The following is a 22,341-nucleotide window of genomic DNA, read 5'->3' as shown; positions in this document are numbered from 1 at the left end:
TGCACCCATAGGATCACCCACTCATATATCTATGCACACACACCTCTCCCACTCATACACTCAGGCACCCATACAGATACTCAGATAACAAATACATAACCCATATAAATACTCATATAGCTATTCACAAAACCATGCAGCCACTTATACACCAACACACAGACACATACAGACATTCACACAGTTCAGTCACTACTCTGCAGTAATATACATTTAATGACTTACATATAGACTCAGTTACGCACCCAGAAAATCATCCATTCACAAACTTGTACATCCACTCATTCTTCAACATACCTTTCCGTATATATATTAAACATATTAAAAATGTTCAGAAACACACAGTTAATGGATGATGTCATCAGTGATGTCATTTGAGATGTCATCAGTGATGTCATCAGTGATGTCACTGACCATGTCATGAGTGATGTAATATGTGACGTCATCAGCAGTGGATTTCGGGCGCGCGAGTTATAGTTAGGTGAACTAACTATAACGGTGGAATTTCATTGGTTTTTTACGAGTGAAATGGCCAGCTAGCTATAACATGTGTGAAACCTATGGTTTTTTCAGTGATATATATATATTTATCAATTATAAAGTATAATTATTATATTTGAAAATAAACGTACATTTGTATTGCTTTGATTTTCTTGTTTGATTTTTTTTATGCAGATGATTTATTTACTTGTTTCTTTTTGTCTGTTTGTTTAAAAGGTCACATTTAGTTTGATTATTTCATTTATTTAGTCTCTATTTTCATTAAGTTGAAAAAAAATACTTACTCTTTTTAGTTGATGAAGTTTATTTGATTGATGTTGTTTTGTTGAAGTCTGTAGAAGCTGTTAACCCCTTCTGTGCTCATGACGAGCTGGGCTCGTCATGGCACACAGTCGCCGTGTGCCCAACGACGAGCCCAGCTCGTCATGACACCCACCCACGGGGGAAGCGCTGGCGATCCCCCCGTGGGTGGTCGATCTGCGAGTTTCTTACGGGGAAGGCAGGGGAAGACCTTCCCCTGCCTCCAGCCTCACCCTTTTCCGCATCATCGATGACGTCAGCGCGCGAGGTGCGCTGACGTCATTGAGGGTTCCCTTTGTTTACAGACGCGCAGGAAGCCATTTGCTTCCTGCGCGTCGGTGAACAAAGAGGTAAGTTTTGGGGCTGGGGAGGGGGGGATTTAAACGAAAGAGGCATCAGGGGAAAGGAAAGGGTTTTCCTTTCCCTCGATGCCTCTTTTGTGCATTCTGCTGCACGATCAGCAGGAATGCGATCGTGCAGTAGGAATGCCCACTAGGTATTTTTTTTTTTTTTTAAAGGGCCATGAATTTTCTGCTTGGGGGGAGCGGCCCCTTAGGCAAGGGTCGCTCCCCCTTTTGGGGGCAATATATTATTGATTTGTCTGCCCCCACTGGCCATTTTACATCAATGTAGGTAGTTTGTTTGGGGGAGCGGCCCCTTAGGTAAGGGTCGTTCCCCTTTTTGGGGGCAATGTTTTCAGGTTTTGTCTGCCCCCCTGGGGGGCAGATTTTCTTTATTAAAAAAAATGCCCACTGGACCACCAGGGAGTGTTTAGAGGGGAGTGGCCCCTTGGGCAAGGGTCACTCCCCTTTGGGGGCTTATGATTTTGGCTGTCTGCCCCCATGGGGGTGCAGATTATGCCATTTTTAGGTCGAGCATTCGCGACCTCTTGCATATACTTTAGTATATACTTATATGTTTACATGGTTTGTGGGCTTTGGAAATCAGCCCTAGGACTTGTCTGCTTCCACTTAGGGACCTTTTTTTCTGATCAACTGACTCTATTTAACTTTCTTGATAGAAAACGACCAGCAGAGGTCAGTAAAATACCAGAATCACTTCAGCATTCTCTAGTTTTCAGTCCATCGAAATTGTCTTCCACAAGCACCCATAGACAATATTTTTTTTAAATCTTGTATTTTCAGGGAAATTTGAGTGAGCCCGGTGATGCCACAACTTTCCCACACAAAAGTGTGTGAAAAATGTGTTTTTTTTCAGCTAAATTTGAGGTTTGCAGGGGATTCTGGGGAAGGAAACGTTGGGGGATTCACACAATCCATACCTCCCTGGAAGCCCCCGGGTATCTAATTTTCAGAAATGTATGGGTTTGGTAGGTTTCCCTTGATGGCCGCCGAGCACCGGGCCAAAAACCCAAGTGACCCCCCTTGCAAAACCCGGTGGTTTTGAGATAGGCAAGTTTGATGTTGGCTCACTACGTTTTGGGCCCTTGCCTGTCGCGGGTACTTGGGCCTTCCACACAAGTGAGGCACCATTTTTACCGGGAGACCCGAGGAAATGCTGGGTGGTGGGAAATTTGAGTGAGCCCCGTGATGCCACAACTTTCCCACACAAAAGTGTGTGAAAAATGAGATTTTTTTCAGCTTAAATTGAGGTTTGCAGGGGATTCTGGGTAAGGAAACGTTGGGGGATCCACGCAAGCCATACCTCCCTGGAAGTCCCCGGGGGTCTAGTTTTCAATAATGTATGGGTTTGGTAGGTTTCCCCAGATGGCCGCCGAGCACCGGGCCAAAAACCCAAGTAACCCCCCTTGCAAAACCAGGTGGTTTTGAGATAGGCAATTTTGATGTCGCCTCACTACGTTTTGGGCCCTTGCCTGTCGCGGGTACTTGGGCCTCCCACACAAGTGAGGCACCATTTTTACTGGGAGACCCGGGGGAACGCTGGGTGGTGGAAAATTTGAGTGAGCCCGGTGATGCCACAACTTTCCCACACAAAAATGTGTGAAAAATGTGATTTTTTCAGCTAAAATTGAGGTTTGCAGGGGATTCTGGGTAAGGAAACGTTAGGGGATCCACGCAAGCCATACCACCCTGGAAGCCCCCGGGTGTCTAGTTTTCAGAAATGTATAGGTTTGATAGGTGTCCCAAGGTGCCGCAGAGCTAGGGTTAAAAAACTAGAGCTAGGCACTTTGCCGAAAAAGGGTCATTTTTCACTGCAAAATTGAGGTGTGACCATGTTGTGTTTTGCGCCGTTTCCTGTCGTGGGCACTAGGCCGACCCACACAAGTGGGGTACAGTTTTTCTCGTAACACTTTGGGGAACACGGGGTGCATGGAAATTTGTGGATCCTTGCAGATTCCAGAACTTTCCACCACAGAAATGTGGGGAAAATGTGTTTTTTTTGGACAATTTTTTAGGTTTGCAAGGGATTTTGGGTAACAGACCCTGGTGGGAGGCAGTCAAGTCACCCCATCCTGGATTCCCCTGGGTGTCTAGTTTTAAAAAATGTATAGGTTTTCTAGGTTTCCCAAGGTGCCTGCAGAGCTAGGGTTAAAAAACTACAGCTAGACATTTTGCCAAAAAAGGGTAATTTTTCACTGCGAAATTGAGGTGTGACCAGGTTGCGTTTTGCGCCGTTTCCTGTCGCAGGCACTAGGCCGACCCACACAAGTGAGGTACCGTTTTTCTCGTAAGTCTTTGGGGAACGCGGGGTCTGTGGAAATTTGTGGATTCTTGCAGATTCCAGAACTTTCCACCACAGAAATGTGGGAAAAATTTGTTTTTTTGGACAATTTTTTAGGTTTGCAAGGGATTCTGGGTAACAGACCCTGGTGGGAGGCAGTCAAGTCACCCCATCCTGGATTCCCCTGGGTGTCTAGATTTAAAAAATGTATAGGTTTGCTAGGTTTCCCAAGGTGCCCGCAGAGCTAGGGTTCAAAAACTACAGTTAGACATTTTGCCAAAAAAGGGTAATTTTTCACTGTGAAATTGAGGTGTGACCAGGTTGCGTTTTGCGCCGTTTCCTGTCGCAGGCACTAGGCCGACCCACACAAGTGAGGTACAGTTTTTCTCGTAACACTTTGGGGAACACGGGGTGCATGGAAATTTGTGGATCCTTGCAGATTCCAAAACTTTCCACCACAGAAATGTGGGGAAAGTGTGTTTTTTTTTACAATTTTTTAGGTTTGCAAGGGATTTTGGGTAACAGACCCTGGTGGGAGGCAGTCAAGTCACCCCATCCTGGATACCCCTGGGTGTCTAGTTTTAAAAAATGTATAGGTTTTCTAGGTTTCCCAAGGTGCCCGTCAGAGCTAGGGTTAAAAAACTACAGCTAGACATTTTGCCAAAAAAGGGTAATTTTTCACTGCGAAATTGAGGTGTGACCAGGTTGCGTTTTGCGCCATTTCCTGTCGCAGGCACTAGGCCGACCCACACAAGTGAGGTACCATTTTTCTCGTAAGACTTTGGGGAACGCGGGGTCTGTGGAAATTTGTGGATCCTTGCAGATTCCAGAACTTTCCATCACAGAAATGTGGGAAAAATGTGTTTTTTTGGACAATTTTTTAGGTTTGCAAGGGATTCTGGGTAACAGACCCTGGGGGGAGGCAGTCAAGTCACCCCATCCTGGATTCCCCTGGGTGTCTAGTTTTCAAAAATGTATAGGTTTGCTAGGTTTCCCAAGGTGCCCGCAGAGCTAGGGTTCAAAAACTACAGCTAGACATTTTGCCAAAAAAGGGTCATTTTTCACTGCGAAATTGAGGTGTGACCACGTTGTGTTTTGTGCCGTTTCCTGCCGCGGGCACTAGGCTGACCCACACAAGTGAGGTACCGTTTTTCTCATAAGACTTTGGGGAACGCGGGGTGGGTGGAAATTAGTGGATCCACGCAGATTCCGGAACTTTCCACCCCAGAAATGTGGGGAAAATGTGTTTTCTTTGACTATTTTTTAGGTTTGCAAGGGATTCTGGGTAACAGACCCTGGTGGGAGGCAGTCAAGTCTCCCCATCCTGGATTCCCCTGCGTGTCTAGTTTTCAAAAATGTATAGGTTTGCTAGGTTTCCCAAGGTACTTGAAGAGTTACGGTTCAAAAACTACAGCTAGACATTTTGCCAAAAAAGGGTCATTTTTCACTGCAAAATTGAGGTGTGACCACGTTGCGTTTTGTGCCGATTCCTGCCGCGGGCGCTAGGCCGACCCCCACAGTGAGCTACTGTTTTTCTCGTAAGAATTTGGGGAACGCGGGGTAGGTGGAAATTTGTGGATCCTTGCAGATTCCAGAACTTTCCACCACAGAAATTTGGGGAAAATGTGTTTTTTTTGGACAATTTTTTAGGTTTGCAAGGGATTCTGGGTAACAGACCCTGGTGGGAAGCACTCAAGTCACCCCATCCTGGATTCCCCTGGGTGTCTAGTTTTCAAAAATGTATAGGTTTGCTAGGTTTCCCAAGGTGCCCGCAGAGCTAGGGTTCAAAAACTACAGCTAGACATTTTGCCAAAAAAGGGTCATTTTTCACTGCGAAATTGAGGTGTGACCACGTTGTGTTTTGTGCCGTTTCCTGCCGCGGGCACAAGGCCGACCCATTCCGGAACTTTCCACCACAGAAATGTGGGGAAATGTGTTTTTTTTAAAAACTTTAGGTTTGCAAGGGATTCTGGGTAACAGACCCTGGTGGGAGGCAGTCAAGTCACCCCATCCTGGATTCCCCTGGGTGTCTAGTTTTCAAAAATGTATAGGTTTGCAAGGTTTCCCAAGGTGCCCGCAGAGCTAGGGTTCAAAAACTACAGCTAGACATTTTGCCAAAAAGGGTCATTTTTCACTGCGAAATTGAGGTGTGACCACGTTGCGTTTTGCGCCGTTTCCTGCCGCGGGCACTAGGCTGACCCACACAAGTGAGGTACAGTTTTTCTCATAAGACTTTGGGGAACGCGGGGTGGGTGGAAATTAGTGGATACACGCAGATTCCAGAACTTTCCACCCCAGCAATTTGGGGAAAATATGTTTTCTTTGACTATTTTTTAGGTTTGCAAGGGATTCTGGGTAACAGACCCTGGTGGGAGGCAGTCAAGTCACCCCATCCTGGATTCCCCTGGGTGTCTAGTTTTCAAAAATGTATAGGTTTGCTAGGTTTCCCAAGGTGCCCGCAGAGCTAGGGTTCAAAAACTACAGCTAGACATTTTGCCAAAAAAGGGTCATTTTCCACTGCGAAATTGAGGTGTGACCACGTTGCGTTTTGTGCCGTTTCCTGCCGCGGGCACTATGCCGACCCCCACAAGTGAGGTACTGTTTTTCTCGTAAGACTTTGGGGAACGCGGGGTGTGTGGTAATTTGTCGATCCTTGCAGATTCCAGAACTTTCCACCACAGAAATGTGGGGAAAATGTGGTTTCTTTGACAATTGTTTAGGTTTGCAAGGGATTCTGGGTAACAGACCCTGGTGGGAGGCAGTCAAGTCACCCCATCCTGGATTCCCCTGGGTGACTAGTTTTCAAAAATGTATAGGTTTTCTAGATTTCCCAAGGTGCCCGCAGGGCTAGGGTTAAAAAACTACAGCTAGACATTTTGCCAAAAAAGGGTAATTTTTCACTGCGAAATTGAGGTGTGACCACGTTGTGTTTTGTGCCGTTTCCTGCCACGGGCACTAGGCCGACCCACACACGTGAGGTACCGTTTTTCTCGTAAGACTTTGGGGAACGCGGGGTGGGTGGAAAATTGTGGACCAAGCAGATTCCGGAACTTTCCACTACAGAAATGTGGGGAAAATGTGTTTTTTTGAAATTGTTTTAGGTTTGCAAGGGATTCAGGGTAACAGACCCTGGTGGGAGGCAGTCAAGTAACCCCATCCTGGATTCCCCTGGGTGTCTAGTTTTCAAAAATGTATAGGTTTGCTAGGTTTCCCAAGGTGCCCGCAGAGCTAGGGTTCAAAAACTACAGCTAGACATTTTGCCAAAAAAGGGTCATTTTTCACTGCGAAATTGAGGTGTGACCACGTTGCGTTTTGCGCCATTTCCTGCCGCGGGCACTAGGCCGACCCCCACAAGTGAGGTACTGTTTTTCTTGTAAGACGTTGGGGAACGTGGGGTGGGTGGAAGTTTGTGGATCCACACAGATTTCGGAACTTTCCACCACAGAAATGTGGGGAAAATGTGATTTTTGGACAATTTTTTAGGTTTGCAAGGGATTCTGGGTAACAGACCCTGGTGGGAGGCAGTCAAGTCACCCCATCCTGGATTCCCCTGGGTGTCTAGTTTTCAAAAATGTATAGGTTTTCTAGGTTTCCCAAGGTGCCCGCAGACCTAGGGTTTAAAAACTACAGCTAGGCACTTTGCCGAAAAAGGGTCATTTTTCACTGCGATATTGAGGTGTGACCACGTTGCGTTTTACGCCGTTTCCTGTCGCAGGCACTAGGCTGACCCACACAAGTGAGGTACAGTTTTTCTCATAAGACTTTGGGGAACGCGGGGTGGGTGAAAATGTGTGGATCCACGCAGATTCCAGAACTTTCCACCACAGAAATGTGGGGAAAATGTGGTTTTTTTGACAATTTTTTAGGTGTGCAAGGAATTCTGGGTAACAGACCCTGGTGGGAGGCAGTCAAGTCACCCCATCCTGGATTCCCCTGGGTGTCTAGTTTTTAAAAATGTATAGGTTTCCTAGGTTTCCCAAGGTACCCGCAGAGCTAGGGTTCAAAAACTAGAACTAGGCACTTTGCCGAAAAAGTGTCATTTTTCACTGCGATATTGAGGTGTGACCACGTTGCGTTTTGCGCCGTTTCCCGTCACGGACACTAGGCCGACCCACACAAATGAGGTACCATTTTTCTCGGAAGACTTTGGGGAACGCGGGGTGGATGGCAATTTGTGAATCCACGCAGATTCCGGAACTTTCCACCACAGAAATGTGGAGAAAAAATGTTTTTTTTGACAATTTGTTAGGTTTGCAAGGGATTTTGGGTAACAGACCCTGGTGGGAGGCAGTCAAGTCACCCCATCCTGGATTCCCCTGGGTGTCTAGTTTTCAAAAATGTATAGGTTTGCTAGGTTTCCCAAGGTACCCGCAGAGCTAGGGTTCAAAAACTAGAGCTAGGCACTTTGCCAAAAAAGGGTAAATTTTCACTGCGAAATTGAGGTGTGGCCACGTTGCGTTTTGCGCCGTTTCCTGTCACGGGCACTAGGCCGACCCCCACATGTGAGGTACCATTTTTTTCGTAAGACTTTTGGGAACGCGGAGTGTCTGAAAATTTGTAGATCCATATAGGTTCCAGAACTTTCCACCACAGAAATGTGGGGAACATTTGTTTTTTTTGACAATTCTTTGGGTGTGCAAAGGATTTTGGGTAACAGAACCTGGTGGGAGGCAGTCAAGTCACCCCATCCTGGATTCCCCTGGGTGTCTAGTTTTCAAAAATGTATAGGTTTGCAACATTTCACTAGGTGCCGGCAGAGCTAGTGTTCAAAAACTACAGCTAGACACTTCGCAAAAAAAGGGTACATTTTCATTCTGAGAATGTGGTGTGTTCACTTTGGGTTGTGAGCCATTTCCTGTCGTGGGCACTATGCCTACCCACACAAGTGAGGTACCATTTTTATCGAGAGACTTAGGGTAATTCAGTTTTTTAAAGGAACTGTTATTACCTATTGACTTTCGATGCATTTCTGCCTTCCAAATGAAAGACATTGTATAAAAAAGAAGTAATTCTAAAAAATGACTGAAAATTCTCATGCTAGTATGAGTATTCCCAATTTTGGAATTTTCCAAATATCTACTGTTTCTAAACTCTAGATTTTGTTCCCATTTCAGAAATACATAGGTGTCTTTCATACCGATTTTTCCATGTACACATTTTTACAGAATAATTACTATATACCCGGTACATAATAAAAAACCATTGCAAGTTGCTGCTCAGTTTTTGGCTCTGGGTTCGTCGGGTTCTTGGTGAACCTACAAGTCCTATATATCCCCACAACCAGTAATGTCCAGCGGATATAATGGTATATTGCATTCAAAGAGCTGCCATAATTAGAAGAAGTTACAGGTGAAAATGTTGACACAAAAGGCTGTTTTTTTCAAATAATTTTCAATTTATCAAATATTTAACTGTTGGTTTCTATAAAGAAACCTTGATGGATCTACACAAATGACCCCTTGCTGAATTCAGAATTTTGTCTACTTCTCTAAAATGTATAGCTTTCCAGGATCCATTATTGCTTTTGTACCCATATCTACCATTAACTGGAAGGAGGTCGAAAGCACAAAAAATAGCAAAAATAGGCTATATCCCAGAAAAATGCCAAAACTGTGTAAAAAATGTTGGGTTTCTGACAAAAGTCTGGTATCCCCTAAAAGCTAGGAAAATGGTTATTTCAACCCCACAAACCCTTTTTTGATAACATTTGCAGGGAAAAACCCAGATGCTTTCATTTGCAGCCCGTTTTTCCCATTTTTCCGAAAAAAACAAAATGTTGCTGTATTTTGGCTCATTTCTGTGACCCTTCCAGGGGAATCGACAAACCCTGAGTACCTTTAGAATCCCCATGATGTTGGAAGAAAAGGACACAAATTTGGCGTGGATACCTTATGTGGTCAAAAAGTTACAGGGACCTCATCGCGCACTACCCCAAATAGCCAAAAAAAGGCTTGGCACAGGAGGGGGAAAAGGCAAAGTCAAAAAGTCAAAAAGTTTTTATTTTTGTTACGGTACTCTTTCGAGGACCACAAAATAAAATATACATTATACTTTCCATTTAATACATTTTCAATGAGATTTTCAAAAATTTAAAAATTCTGTAACAGACGAATTCATTAGGAGGGCTTTTGCATAATGATAAAAAGTCTTTTGAGTTAACGATCCTACAGGACCGATAGATGGACTTAAGACATGTTAACCTTGCGTTTACAATTTCTGCATTTGGACATATAAAAAGTAAGTGTTCCAAATTCTGGTTGCCCCCTTGACAGAGGGTACAAAAGGCAGAACTGTCAGGCCTCCAGGAGGAGGTAAAGGTTTGTACAGGAAGTGTTCCCAGGCGCAACATCATAATTGCACGCCTTGCACCGTGTTGAAGTGTATACTCTAAATAAGGCTGGCATTGTTTGTATTCCTGGGAGGCTGCATAGATCTTATATGACGATAGTCTATTACAATGTAAGTGGTCAATCTCGTAGCTCAGTTTGGGAGTGAAGTTTTTTAGAAAAAGTTTGAGTTGGGCTGGTGACCACGTAGACAAAATTTCCACACTAACTTTTGCAAGCTGTAGGGCCTCTCGCATATTTTTTAAAAAGGTAATATGGGTAGAGCTGGTCTCGAATGTCTCTATTTTTAGTAAACTTCTTAGAGTGCCTTCTTTTGAATGAAGAAGGTTATAGGCCCACCTTATAATACTAGCTATGGCTGTAGCATATGCACTCGTGATGGTACATTCCAGTCTCAATGCCTGTACTGGGGTAGATGTAGAAATCTTCAGTAGTTTTTTCAATATTTTACCTTCTACTGAGTCCATATAGGTCCATTGTTTAAAAGGAATATATTCCGAGGCGTAAGACAGGACCGGTGAGATTTTGGCTCGATAGACTTGAATTAGTGCAGAGAAATGCCTTTGTCCAGTGGCCGAGTATAAGCGGGACAAAGCCCCAGCATGTAGGTCACTTTTCCTTTTCAGGTGATTGATTTGGTTGATGTTACTCATGTTTTGTGAGAAAATTCTGCCCAGATATGTATACTCCTTTACTTGTTCTAGCTTCTCACCTCCCAACTTCCATTCGTACCTTACCCTTTTCTTCTGGTTTGAAAAAGCAACCACTTTGGTTTTGTTTGTATTTGGGGTTAAAAATTTTTTTATAGAATAAGATTTTGTAGTCCGAAAGGTGTTAGGTCAAACATGACTATATCGTCTGCGTACAGCAGGGAATGAATATATTCAGTGGCTATCTTAGGAGGAGTGCATATCCCTTGCTGCAGTTGGGAAGGTAGGTCACTTAAATACAGTGAGAATAAAATTGGAGCCAAGAGGCACCCTTGTTTCAGGCCATTTGATGTTCGTATTATCTTCGATAGGCCCTTGTCACTCCCCATTTGGACACTGCACCAGGTGTCACTGTGTGGGTTCACTATCAAATGTAATAGCTGCTCCGGAATGCCCATTCTTCTTAACTTTGACCACAGGGTCGGTCTGTCCACTCGATCGAAAGCTGTCGAGTAATCAATGAACGCTGCGTAAATAGTTTGTTTTTTCCCTGTTGCGTACTTGTCTAAAATGGTTTGGAAGATTGCTACATTGTCAGTGACTGAGTGGTTTGAGCGAAATCCGGACTGAAACTTAGGGATTAGACCCAATGAGAAGGCCCAATTTTTCAGCCTATCCAGGATTTCTGCTGCAAAAATCTTCCCGGCAGCATCCATGAGGGCAATTTGCCTATAGTTTCCCGGTATGTTTCTTTTTCCTTTTTTGTAAATCGGGATTATAATACTTCCTTTCCAGGAGTTTGGCATTTGACCACTGTCAAATATATAGTTAAATAGCGGCGAGAGCACCAGTCCCTACTCTTTATGTTCAGTTTGGTAGACCTTGATAGGTATCTGATCGGGACCAGATGCACCCGTGCTCCTTGCCTTCCTGATATTCGTAGAGACTGACACTGCCGACGTTTTAATGATCTTAGTATCTTTAGTTTCCACAATTTGTTCTCCCGCCTCTTCATTTTTAATAGACTTATTCTGTTTATATAGCTCACGAAGGTAAATATCCCAGTTTTCTTCTGAAACAGGAGTTGCCTCCAGCTTTTTTTTGGATCCCGTCATTATTGCAATCAGTGTCCAATATTTGCGCTGGTTGTTTTGTTTAGCTGCTTGTTGGATTTCAGTCCAATTGAAGTCCTGTTTCAGTTTTTTCTGTTTAGTTTTTTCTCGTCGTATTTGATTCTTTAATCTATTGATTACCTTTTTGTTTGCTGACGAGAAGTTCAGATACTGGGCGCGTATCAGCCTATTGAGTTGTTTTACGACTGGTTGGTTCCAGTTTTTATTCTTATTTCTCCATTTACTTTTTACTGATCTGTTGTGTTCTAACTTACTTTGCAGAGCTTGTTTGAGATTATTCGTTAATTGTTCGAAATTCTTTATAGGGTCATCTGAATATATGTTTGTCAATATATTGGTTTCGGAAATTAATAGCCTCAGATAGTCCAGATTTTCTGTCCCCCGATAAATGCGACGCCTTGTTATGTTTACTTCCGTTTTTGTTGTAAGAAATATTGGCTGGTTATAAGAAGAGGACTGTGCAATCCAATGGGTTGAAAGGTTTAGAAGAGCATGATCACTTTCTTCATTGAATATTATTGAAAGTTGAATCATTTGTTCTTTTTCTTCGATCCCGCATATAAAATAATCCAGGGTAGAGGGAGATCCATTTCCTTGCCGTGTGTATGTTGCTGGTATGTCACTGTTGATGTTACCGTTTAATATAGTCCCATTAATGCTGGAGAGAAAAGATAATAGTGCGCGTCCTCTCTTATCTGATTTAGATCCTTTTGGGAATTCAGGGAGTGATGTTTCCAAAGATTCCTCTTTGAAAAGACGAGCCCATTTCTTTATCTCACAGTTTGAAATTTTAGCGTTCAAATCCCCCATTATAAGATATGGCAAGTGAGATTGATCTTCAATGATATGGGTGATAATCTCTATTAGGCGGTCAAACAGCAAATCATTATTATTACTGGGAGGTGCGTAGATATTGAAAAGTAATATTTTTTCAAGTTTGGCTGACGCTTGAGTTTTAAGGGATACTTTTAAACATTGTAGATTGTCTATGTTTGTATCGATTATTTCCTGTGACCAAGAGTGATCTTCTTTTAATAATATTGCCAGACCACCCTTGGCGTGTCCCCTTCTAGATCTTTTTGCCAACGTTTCATATACATAGTATCCTTTTTGAGTAAAGGTATTAATTAACCATGTTTCCTGGAGGGCAATGATATCAGGGGAGTTTTTGGTTGCATGTTTCATTTTTAAATCAGTTTTCCCTGCCAAGTTCCAGGACAATAACGTCAGACCTTTGCTAAACTTGGTGTTGTTGTGAATTTACCGTTTTTTTGCTGTTTAAGGTTTCTGATAACCATGCCCACGATTTTATTGAGTTCTCAGTGTTACTAGAGCTTGAATTCCGGGACCATACTGACCTCTCACCTTGTATTACTTGTATTTTGAGTGAATCTTTCCTCATAATATTTGATGCTGAATCTCCCCAATTAAAGCTATTGTTTTCTTTTCTTCTATTAGTTTGTCCTAATGTACCTTTGTTTAGGTTGTTGATTTTAAGATCTTCCACCGAGATTACATCATAGCCATTTTTGTGAAGAATTTCCTTCTCTCTGATTATTATTCCAGGCAAAACTGAGGAATAAAAGGATACCTGTACTAGTTTGTTATTTTCTTTTATTGGAAAGAGTACTAGGTCGATTTCTTTACTTGTCAGAGAGTTCAGGGATGGTATTTCTTGTAAGAGATTAATTATTCTACCACGATTAAACGGCTCCTTATCTGAGGGAAATAGCTCTTCGATAGTTATGTGTTTAGATGGAATTACTTCCCATGATTGAGATTTATTATCATGTAGTTCTTTTATATCCATGATATTTTGCGTTGTTGATCTGTTTTCTATCGGAGGACAAAATTCGTCTGCTTTTGGGTTTAAGGGTTTTTCTGATGGTATTTTTTGAGTTTCTGGAGAGTTCACCAAGTTTACGGGAGTGAATTTTTGAAATTTAAGCTTATTCCCTTTTTTCCTCTGTATTCTCCTCAAGGGTTTTCTCTTCTTCTTCCCCCTTACTTTTTCCCTAGTGTTACTTTTTTCAGACTGTCCTCCTTGGCTGAAATCCTGTTCGGCAGTAACTCCCGATAACTCTGCTTTATTTTCCCCGATAATCTGATCACGATTATTATCGGATACTTTATTCGAAAAGATAGGATAATGTTTAGTTTTGTTTTCGGTGATGGTTTCCGATTCTTCTTTGAACAGTTTTTTAAGTGAATATGTGATAAGAGGTTTTTCCTTATTTCTTAGTCCCTTAGTTTTAGTCTTAATTATTAGTACGTCGTTCGTTTGCGTGCTTGCTTCCTGTTGTTTTGGGGTCGCACTTCCATTTTTATGAAAATCATCTATTTGTTGTAATTCGACTGCTCCGGGTTGTTTTGGTGAGACTTTAGTTAGATCTTTTTTCTTTTTTTCTTCAACCAGGAATTTAAGTATTCCTATTTGTACGTCTAAAGTATTGTCCGAGTTAGCTAAAATTTGACCAAGATGAGTTAGTACTGATTCCAAAATTTCTTGCAATGAAAAAAGTGCTTTTGACAGGGGAGAGGCAGTATTTTCAGAATTTGGATTTATAAAATTAGGGTCTGATAGGTTGGCCAGATTAGAATAAAGGTTAGGCGATTTTTCTGGTGAACTGGTTAGTGGATGTTTTTGACTTAGCAATATTTCTGTTTTTTCTTCTTCGGTCTTCGTGTTATGATTTACAGATACATCGAAGAATAAGTCGTTGTCCTGGTTTTTTATAGGTGTTATAGATGTTATTTGAGACGTATCTGGGAATGATTTTTGACATTCTTCCGAGAGAGAGAAATTTGCCAAATTACTTTCAGTTGTTATTTGACCTTGTTTATTGGGTTTCTGATCTGAAAAATGTAACGAATCATGTTCAACCTTATTTATTGAAGGATCCAGCTTATTTTGATCATCAGTTAAATATGGAGAAAGATACTTTTTCTTGGAGAGGGTAGAGAAGTATTGACTTATAGCTGGAGTACTTGATATTTGACCAGGTTTTAGTGATTTGTCAACAGATTTTCTTACAGCTGCGTCTGTCCCCATACGCCTCATGTAGATTGTCCGTGAGCGTAGTTTTTTTAGAGCCCTCATACTTGGGACCGGAAATCTACTTTATAGCTTATAGTAGTCGCAGCAGGTTTTGTGTATTTGTAATAACTTTATCTTTATCTCACAATCTCAGTTGATCAGTAAGAAATGGGGGGTTTTTTCACGTCGGTTTCAGAATTTGGTTAAGTAGTGTCCTCGTGTGCTGAACGTTAGTGGGGTGGCCCGTCCCGTCCTCGGTCGTCCCCGGACGGCCTCAGACGGCCCGCTCTTTGTCCGGTCTTCGTTCCGCGCTTGGTCCCGCGCGCGTCCCGCGTCGCGGAAGGCTAATTGGTTTTTCTACGTTTCATCAGTGGGCGTGTCCGTGGGCGTGTCGCCTGGGGGAAGAGGAACCAGCTGATCCCAGCTTGGAATTCTGGTCCTCGCAGTCCCCCAGGTTAGGCGCGCTGTAGTTTTTCGCCCAGCCTCAACCCTTCTGACTCCAGCTGGGAGCAACAGGCAGAGCGTGCGGATTGCAGCTCACGCTCACACCAGCGAGTCAAGGGGAGGGGCGCCACGGAGCAACAAACAGAGACAGCGTCAGCTCAGGCACAGCAGCTCAGGACACAATCGGTGAGCAGAGGTAGAGATCCCTCGCCAGGCACGAGTAGCAGCAGTTCACAGAAACCAGATAGCGGTGAGTGGGGGAAAAGGCCTTGCAGCGAAGGGGTTAAAAGAAAAGTATTTGTTAGTTATGTTTAGTTTTTTAATTAAATTTACAAATTTTCATTAGTTTACTCTATTTGTTGGTTAAGTCCAATGCTTACTTTGTTTTATATTTTTCGTAAATGTTGATTTTGTAGTTGTTTTGGAAGTAAATCTTTGTTTTGAATTTTGTAGGTGTAGTTTTATTGAAGTATAGTCTGTGACATATAAAGGAAAACAAGTTATAGTTTTAGTTAATTTGTTGATATTTTTTTAACAATTTTTTTTTAATTTAGTCAAAAGGTTTTGTTCTTACTTTTATTTTTCTGAATCATTGATTGTGTAGTTCTTTTCATTTCTGTTTTCTGTCTCGTGAGGTTTCATGATTCTTGAGTGTTTGTCCTTTTTGTTGGTAAATGTTGTGTTAATTAATTGATTACTTTTATAGAGTTTATTTCATTAGAGTTTTCTGTTGGGTTGTGTTGGTGTAGTTTAAATTTATTGCTCAAGATAACTTCTTTCAATTTTATGGCAATTATAATATAATTTGTTTAATATTAATTATGTTTATTTAATATTTTGTATTAGTATAATTGAATATATTTGTAAATAAATGTTATATATTTTTTATATTTGATATATATGTTTGCTTATTTTTTATAGTTGTGATATTTTTTATGTTGTACTGTTTGTTTAGTTATTGTTCTTGTTTTTTTAGTGTATTTGTTTGTTTGTTAGTTTTATTATTTTTTTATTATTTTATTGTTTGTTTTTAATGTTTGGTATACGTTATTTTATTATAATATTGAAAATGGTTTATTTTTAAATGTTATTTTTTGGCATTGTTTATATGTATTTTTTGATGTTTGTGTTGATGGTATTATTTATATCAATGTGTTTGTTTTGTTATATGTAATTTTAATGTTATCGATATTTTTGTGTTTTTTTAACAATTTTTAATTGATGTTTGTGTTATTTCAGTTTTGTGTTTTGGTGTCGATATTTCTGTATAAAATATTATTGGCTTGATATTTTTGAAGTTCGATGTTATAGGAGTCGATGTTGTATCAGTGATCCGAGGCGTATCAAGCAATTCTCAAAATACTTAGGGTTATAGCATCTTTTGCAAATGTCTCGGGTTATACTCGGAATAAAAAAAAGACAGAAAATGTCCCTTTGAATTTTTTTGGTCTACTTCAAAAAAGCGTCCACTTTTAATTAAATATGGCAACAAAGGAGACTACAATTTTTGGTTATTGAGCAGGGCTCATATTAAAAACACCATCCCAGCCAAAATGAAGAAATTAAAAGAAGCATGGTCACCAAAATTCATTGCATGGCGGGGGTGGGTACAATCTGTTAAAATTATGCTTGCACCACAAATCAACTTTTTCCTTTCCAGACAGTCTCTCATTTCTTTTCATAATTCAATTAATGCCATCCTATCATCGTTTATATAAAAAGGTAAAAGAGCTAAAATGTCACTACAAAAGCTTCAGATTGATAAATCTCTAGGGGTTTGCATTTTTCTAATTTTAAAAACTTTCAAGTTGCTTTTTTGGCCATGCAATCCATCTGGTGGTTTCACCCAACAACTGCCACTCGCCCAGCTTGGGTTGATGTTGAATCCGTGCTGGTTCACCCACTTGCACTTATTAGTACTTTAACAATTAAACATCTTAAAGTACCCCATTCCTTACACATTATTATGAACTCACTTTTAGCTATTATATAGATGTTTTAGGCATAAAATAAATGGTTCAGAGTTTGCCTACCTATGGTTTAATAAAGCTATTAGACTAGATCCTGCCCTTTCTATCAGTAAACAATAGTCCTCTGTAGGAAACCTATATGTTAGAGACATTTTTCAACCCGATAATCCTGTTTCCTTTACCATGCTATCGGACACTTTCCTTCTTCACCCTATGATTTTTTAACATTTTTAACAATGAAAGTAACTTTAAGGTGTTTTAAAAAAGCTGCATAAGGCTGAATGTTTAATATTTCTTTAGAATCTTGTCTCCAAGAGTCATATCACATCACTACTATATAAAACCCGGAGACCGATAAGATTCAACAAACATGGGACGTCATGTTCTAAATATAATATTGAACCCATCCCTCCATTTAAATGGCACAATATATGGAGCTCTTTGTTCTGAAATAAAGATTCTCCCCTCTTCTCACAATGCACATTTTGGATGGCCTACAGGTCGTACTGGACTCCCAGCCCGTTTACACAAACAGGGACTTCTTGCTTCGGCTGCGTGTTGGCATTGCAATCATCCTCTGGGTGACGTAGATCATCTGCTATTTTGCTATAAGTATACTCATCCTTTCTGGAAGGACATTGAAAATATACTATGTAAGAATTTTAATGTTAACTTGTCCTTAACTCATACTCTTGTATCTTTGGGCATTCATGTTTGTACTGACACCCAACTGGTTAACTTACTGATTTCATGGAGTAGAATGCTGATTGAAGTTTTACTTACTATTAATATTAAAACTATTCTTTCCAACTTGAAGGAGCACAATATTATCTCATATCACACATGGTGGGCATGGGTGCATTTTATCAGAACACTACACTACTTTTAACAACAAGTAATCTCGCCTACTATGGTCCAAACTCGATCTTTACTTGCAAAAAGTTGACCCTCCCTGAATATACAACATGATGATTCATTGTTGTATAGCTAAACATATGCTTTCTCTTCTCTTCTCCTCTCTTCTCTTCTCTTCTCTTCTCTTCTCTTTTCTTCTCTTCTCTTCCCATCTCTTCTCTTCTCTTCTCTTCTCTTCTCCTCTCCTTTTCTTTTTCTTCTCTTCTTCTGTCTCTCCTTGCTCTTCCCTGCAATTAATTAACTTACAGATAATCATTACAGCATATTGTGTCAATTTACTCTACCTTTTAAGTATATTGATGTACTCTCTCTCAATCCGCTATTGAATGGTACTTACTTGCACTGTATTGTATTTTATTGATTGTGTTTATTTATACAATAAAAGATTTTTGAAATAAAAAAAGCTAATTAGATGGGGCTCCTGAGGGTTTCCCACAGTTCAAAATCCCCAGAGCAGAAACTAAGCCTGAGCATGGGGGTAATCAACAATGGAATGGAGGGTAGTCATAAAGAGTCTATCCACAGACATCTGTGGTCCGGCAGAGTGGAGAGAGTGAGAAAGTGGCAGGATAATGACTACCAAATTTCTATACCATACCTGTCTACAGAACTATAAAATGATAAAGTGAATAGCTGTGAAATTAAATCTGTGGTGAATTTACCTACATGTCTCATGGGAACCGCCAACCTTGCTGCTTCTTGCTCTATTTCGGCGGTATAGCCAGCAGGTGAATGTTTGCACATGAGCTGCACTGGTAGCCTGACTCATGCTCGTTGGCTTAAGGTCTGGTTAGTAAATGTAACCCCTAGGCCAGCAAAATACAGGCAGCCATTTGCCTCTCACAAACGTGCAAAAGTATTTTAGATGAATCTGACACAAAAATGTTATATTTCATTGTATTGGTTAACATTTATATTGGGCACACTAATATTAGTCACCCAACTTCTAGGCTCAGCAAGCAAAAAGACATGAAATATTGTATTGTACAAAACATAATGAGATCAAAAGTGAAATGTAACATATGATAGAAAATGAATATAGTAAAATAGATATGGAGGCTAAATGGCTAGACATAACACAGATAAAGTAAAAGGTTGAAAATACTGCCCATACCCGTACTTTAAGAAGATTTTTTTACACTTGCAGCTTACAGTTAAGTTTATGCACTGGTTAAGATAAGTGGCCGAAAGAAAAAATCTGTGAAACTTTCTTATAGAATGTGTTTCCATTTAATAGTATATTGACCCATTTTACTGATCTTGTTGTGTGACTGGTAAACAGATCATGTGAGTAAATCTCCCTCCCTTCCTTCTGCTTTAGATACTCTTAATTGCCTAAAGTGCCCAAGTCATCAATGGACCAATGAAAAACGCAATCAATGCATTCCGAAAGTGATTGAGTACCTGTCATATCAAGAACCCCTGGGTCAAACACTCGCTATCTCTGCAACCTTCTTCACAGTCCTCACTGCTTCTTTCCTGTGCATCTTTATCAAATATCGAGACACTGCCATAGTGAAAGCCAACAATCGTGATCTCAGCTATCTTCTTCTCATTTCCCTCATGTCCTGTTTCCTCTCTTCCTTCATATTTATTGGACGTCCCAGGATGCTCACCTGTATGCTACGACAGACTATCTTTGGGGTAGTGTTCTCCATCAGTATTTCTTCTATTCTTGCAAAAACGTTATGTGTTATCATTGCATTCAAAGCAACAAAGCCCAACAGTTCTATCAGGAAATGGCTAGGAGCCAGGGCACTATATTGTGTAGTGCTTTTCTGTTCTCTGTCACAAGTGATTGTTTGTTTAATTTGGTTAGTAATCTCGCCTCCATTTCCAGAACTGAACATGAAGTCTTACAATGAGAAGATAATCTTTGAGTGTAACGAAGGGGACACCATCTTCTTCTACTGCATGCTGGGATACATGGGCCTCCTGGCCACAGTCAGCTTTATAGTGGCCTTTCTGTCAAGGAATCTCCCTGGAAGCTTCAACGAGGCCAAGTTGATCACCTTCAGTATGCTGGTGTTTGTCATTGCATGGATCGCTTTCATCCCGGCTTACCTGAGCACATGGGGGAAATACATGGTGGCCGTGGAGGTGTTTGCCATCCTGTGCTCCAGCGCTGGACTGCTGGGCTGCATATTCTTTCCCAAGGGTTATATCATTCTAATCAGACCCGAAAAAAATACCAGACACAATCTAACTGGTAAATCTCCTTTTGGTACTCAGAAATTGGTCCTAGTTATTTCATCTCACTAGTATGACCCAGAAAAATGCTAAAAACATGTTGTATTTTCACCTTAGAATTTGTGTGACCCTTTGCATGTGATCAACAGGTGTTCTCAACTGACAAGGAAACTTTAACTGGAAATACTCCTCTATTTAGAATATGATGTTGTACTAATATCCACACATACTTGGAAAATATACATTTAAGAGACCATAAGAAATAGTACCTATGCATTGGTGTGTTCCATTATTTAAACACATCTAAAATTTTAACTTTCTTTCTAATTCCTTTACTTAGGAACAATAATGTACATAGCAGTAGATACTATTAAAAAGAGAATGTAGAACTGTCAAGTGAAGGTGGTAGCAGCCAGAGGACGGTGTCTTCCTTCCATGGTACCTCAGTGCATCTTGAAAGATAACCTTTTGTCTTGCGGAATAGGAACACATGTTTATGACTCTTCAGACAGCTGTATAGGCCAAGAGAGACAAGAGTGTATTGATCAACAACAATGTTTATAAAAAAATCAAGTCCCACATGAGATTAAAGTCATCAAGACTGCCACAAATAAAAGGAAGTTTGGAGTCACACAACTACAAATAATGAGTTGTTTATTTATTTGCAGTTCCCTACATACTCTCAGCAAACATGTTTCACAATCATCTTGTTTTCTCAAGGGTACAGTAGTATAAAATAAATCAAAGACCCTTATTTATAAAAACATATAACCTCAAAAATTCCCAAATTTATGAGCAGGAAAAAAAGTCCATATTGATTGCAAACGTATTTCAGAAATATTGCCTTACATGTATAATTCGTATTTAATAACTTTTACAAAATATTGTCCCATTGGTGAAGATTTTCTGTCATTAATTCCAATGAGGTGTTATTTTTATAAATGGTGTTTAAGACATGACATTTATGCCACTTGAGTTTCTGACAACAATATTCTGGTACCACATTTGAACGCACTACATCTTTTATCTTATTGTGCCCTTGAAATGCATTTCCACACCATCTGGATAAAGTACACTAGAAACGCTCCACACTTGATGGCATACCAATCTTATAATACTGCATGTGAATTATATATTTGAAACCAGGAACAAAAAATCAAGATTATTAATAATTTATAATGTCAACACCCAGATCCTAAAATTTATATTCATTGGTCATGATCCTTGATCACTTTCTGATATATAGAACTTTCTATAAGAAAAACAATTACTGCGTTTCCTCATATTTGAAAATATATCCTTTATTTTGTATCTGTGTCACAAGACTGTTATTACTTCATTCTGATATGGGTAAATATTTAGGGTCTGACTACGAGTTTGATGGTATTACTGCAGCCGCTGCGGTCCCAAGAAGACCGCTGCAGTGGTGGTCTCCCGCCCGCTGTATTACGATGTTCCCGATTGGCAGGTGCCGGTGTTTCTGATGGCAGTGAGTGTTTTTTCATATTTGTCGATGCATGTGTGTTAAATATACACATATGCATGTCACATGTGGAAAAAATACCTACTACGAATACGGTTCCATTGCTGGAGTCTGGTTCCATATGTGCCCAGTACAGTCAAAGGGTAAATAATGCAAAACAGGCTCTCTTGGATTTCGGCAACAACAGGGTTGCTTTCTTCGAGATCAAGATGCTGCTGTGAAGGGGGGACCTGGAGGAAGGGCCCCATGTCGTAGACCTAAGGTAAGAAATGGAAATGGGTGAGCTTGCACCCTAATCCCTTCAATTCTGAAAACTGGAAGCAGTCGGAAAGCCAACTCGGAATTTGGAGGGCTGTGAACTTCTATGTACCGCCCTGTGACAGTTGTTTTTTCCTGACCGCAGTCAAGGTTGTCTGTAAATGGCTGTTGGTGTTGGTGGTGCTCCAGCAGTCTTTTGTATAGCTAACCGACAATATCGCAATCCGGTGGGTGGACTGCCTAGTCGGTGGTGGTGAATCCGACACCGACGCAAAGACCGAGGTGTGACGCCAAACTCGTAATCAGGCCTATAAATATCCCAATGTTAATGAGTCACATTGATTTTTTACATAGGGTGAACATTGTCTTCCCTCTCATATAATTGAATTTCTAGCATGTAATAGACTCAGGGCCAGTACTAGGCATGGGCAGTGTGGGCAGCTGCCAGGGCCCCGCAATTTGCTCAAATA

General features: G+C 40.8%; 1 protein-coding gene across 1 annotated transcript in view; it reads left to right on the top strand.

Moving 5' to 3' along the window:
- LOC146808538 (vomeronasal type-2 receptor 26-like) overlaps nt 1-20,202 on the top strand; it is a 100,867-nt gene extending 80,665 nt beyond the window's left edge. The window contains exon 4 of the mRNA XM_085623988.1: nt 19,262-20,202. Within this exon, the coding sequence (XP_085480114.1) occupies nt 19,262-20,202 (941 nt within the window). The remainder of the gene's footprint in view (nt 1-19,261) is intronic.
- The last annotated feature ends 2,139 nt before the right edge of the window (nt 20,203-22,341 follow it).

This window comes from Triturus cristatus, chromosome 8 (assembly GCF_964204655.1).
Source record: "Triturus cristatus chromosome 8, aTriCri1.1, whole genome shotgun sequence".
Classification (NCBI taxonomy): Eukaryota; Metazoa; Chordata; class Amphibia; order Caudata; family Salamandridae; genus Triturus; species Triturus cristatus.
This window is presented reverse-complemented; position numbering and strand designations above follow the sequence as displayed.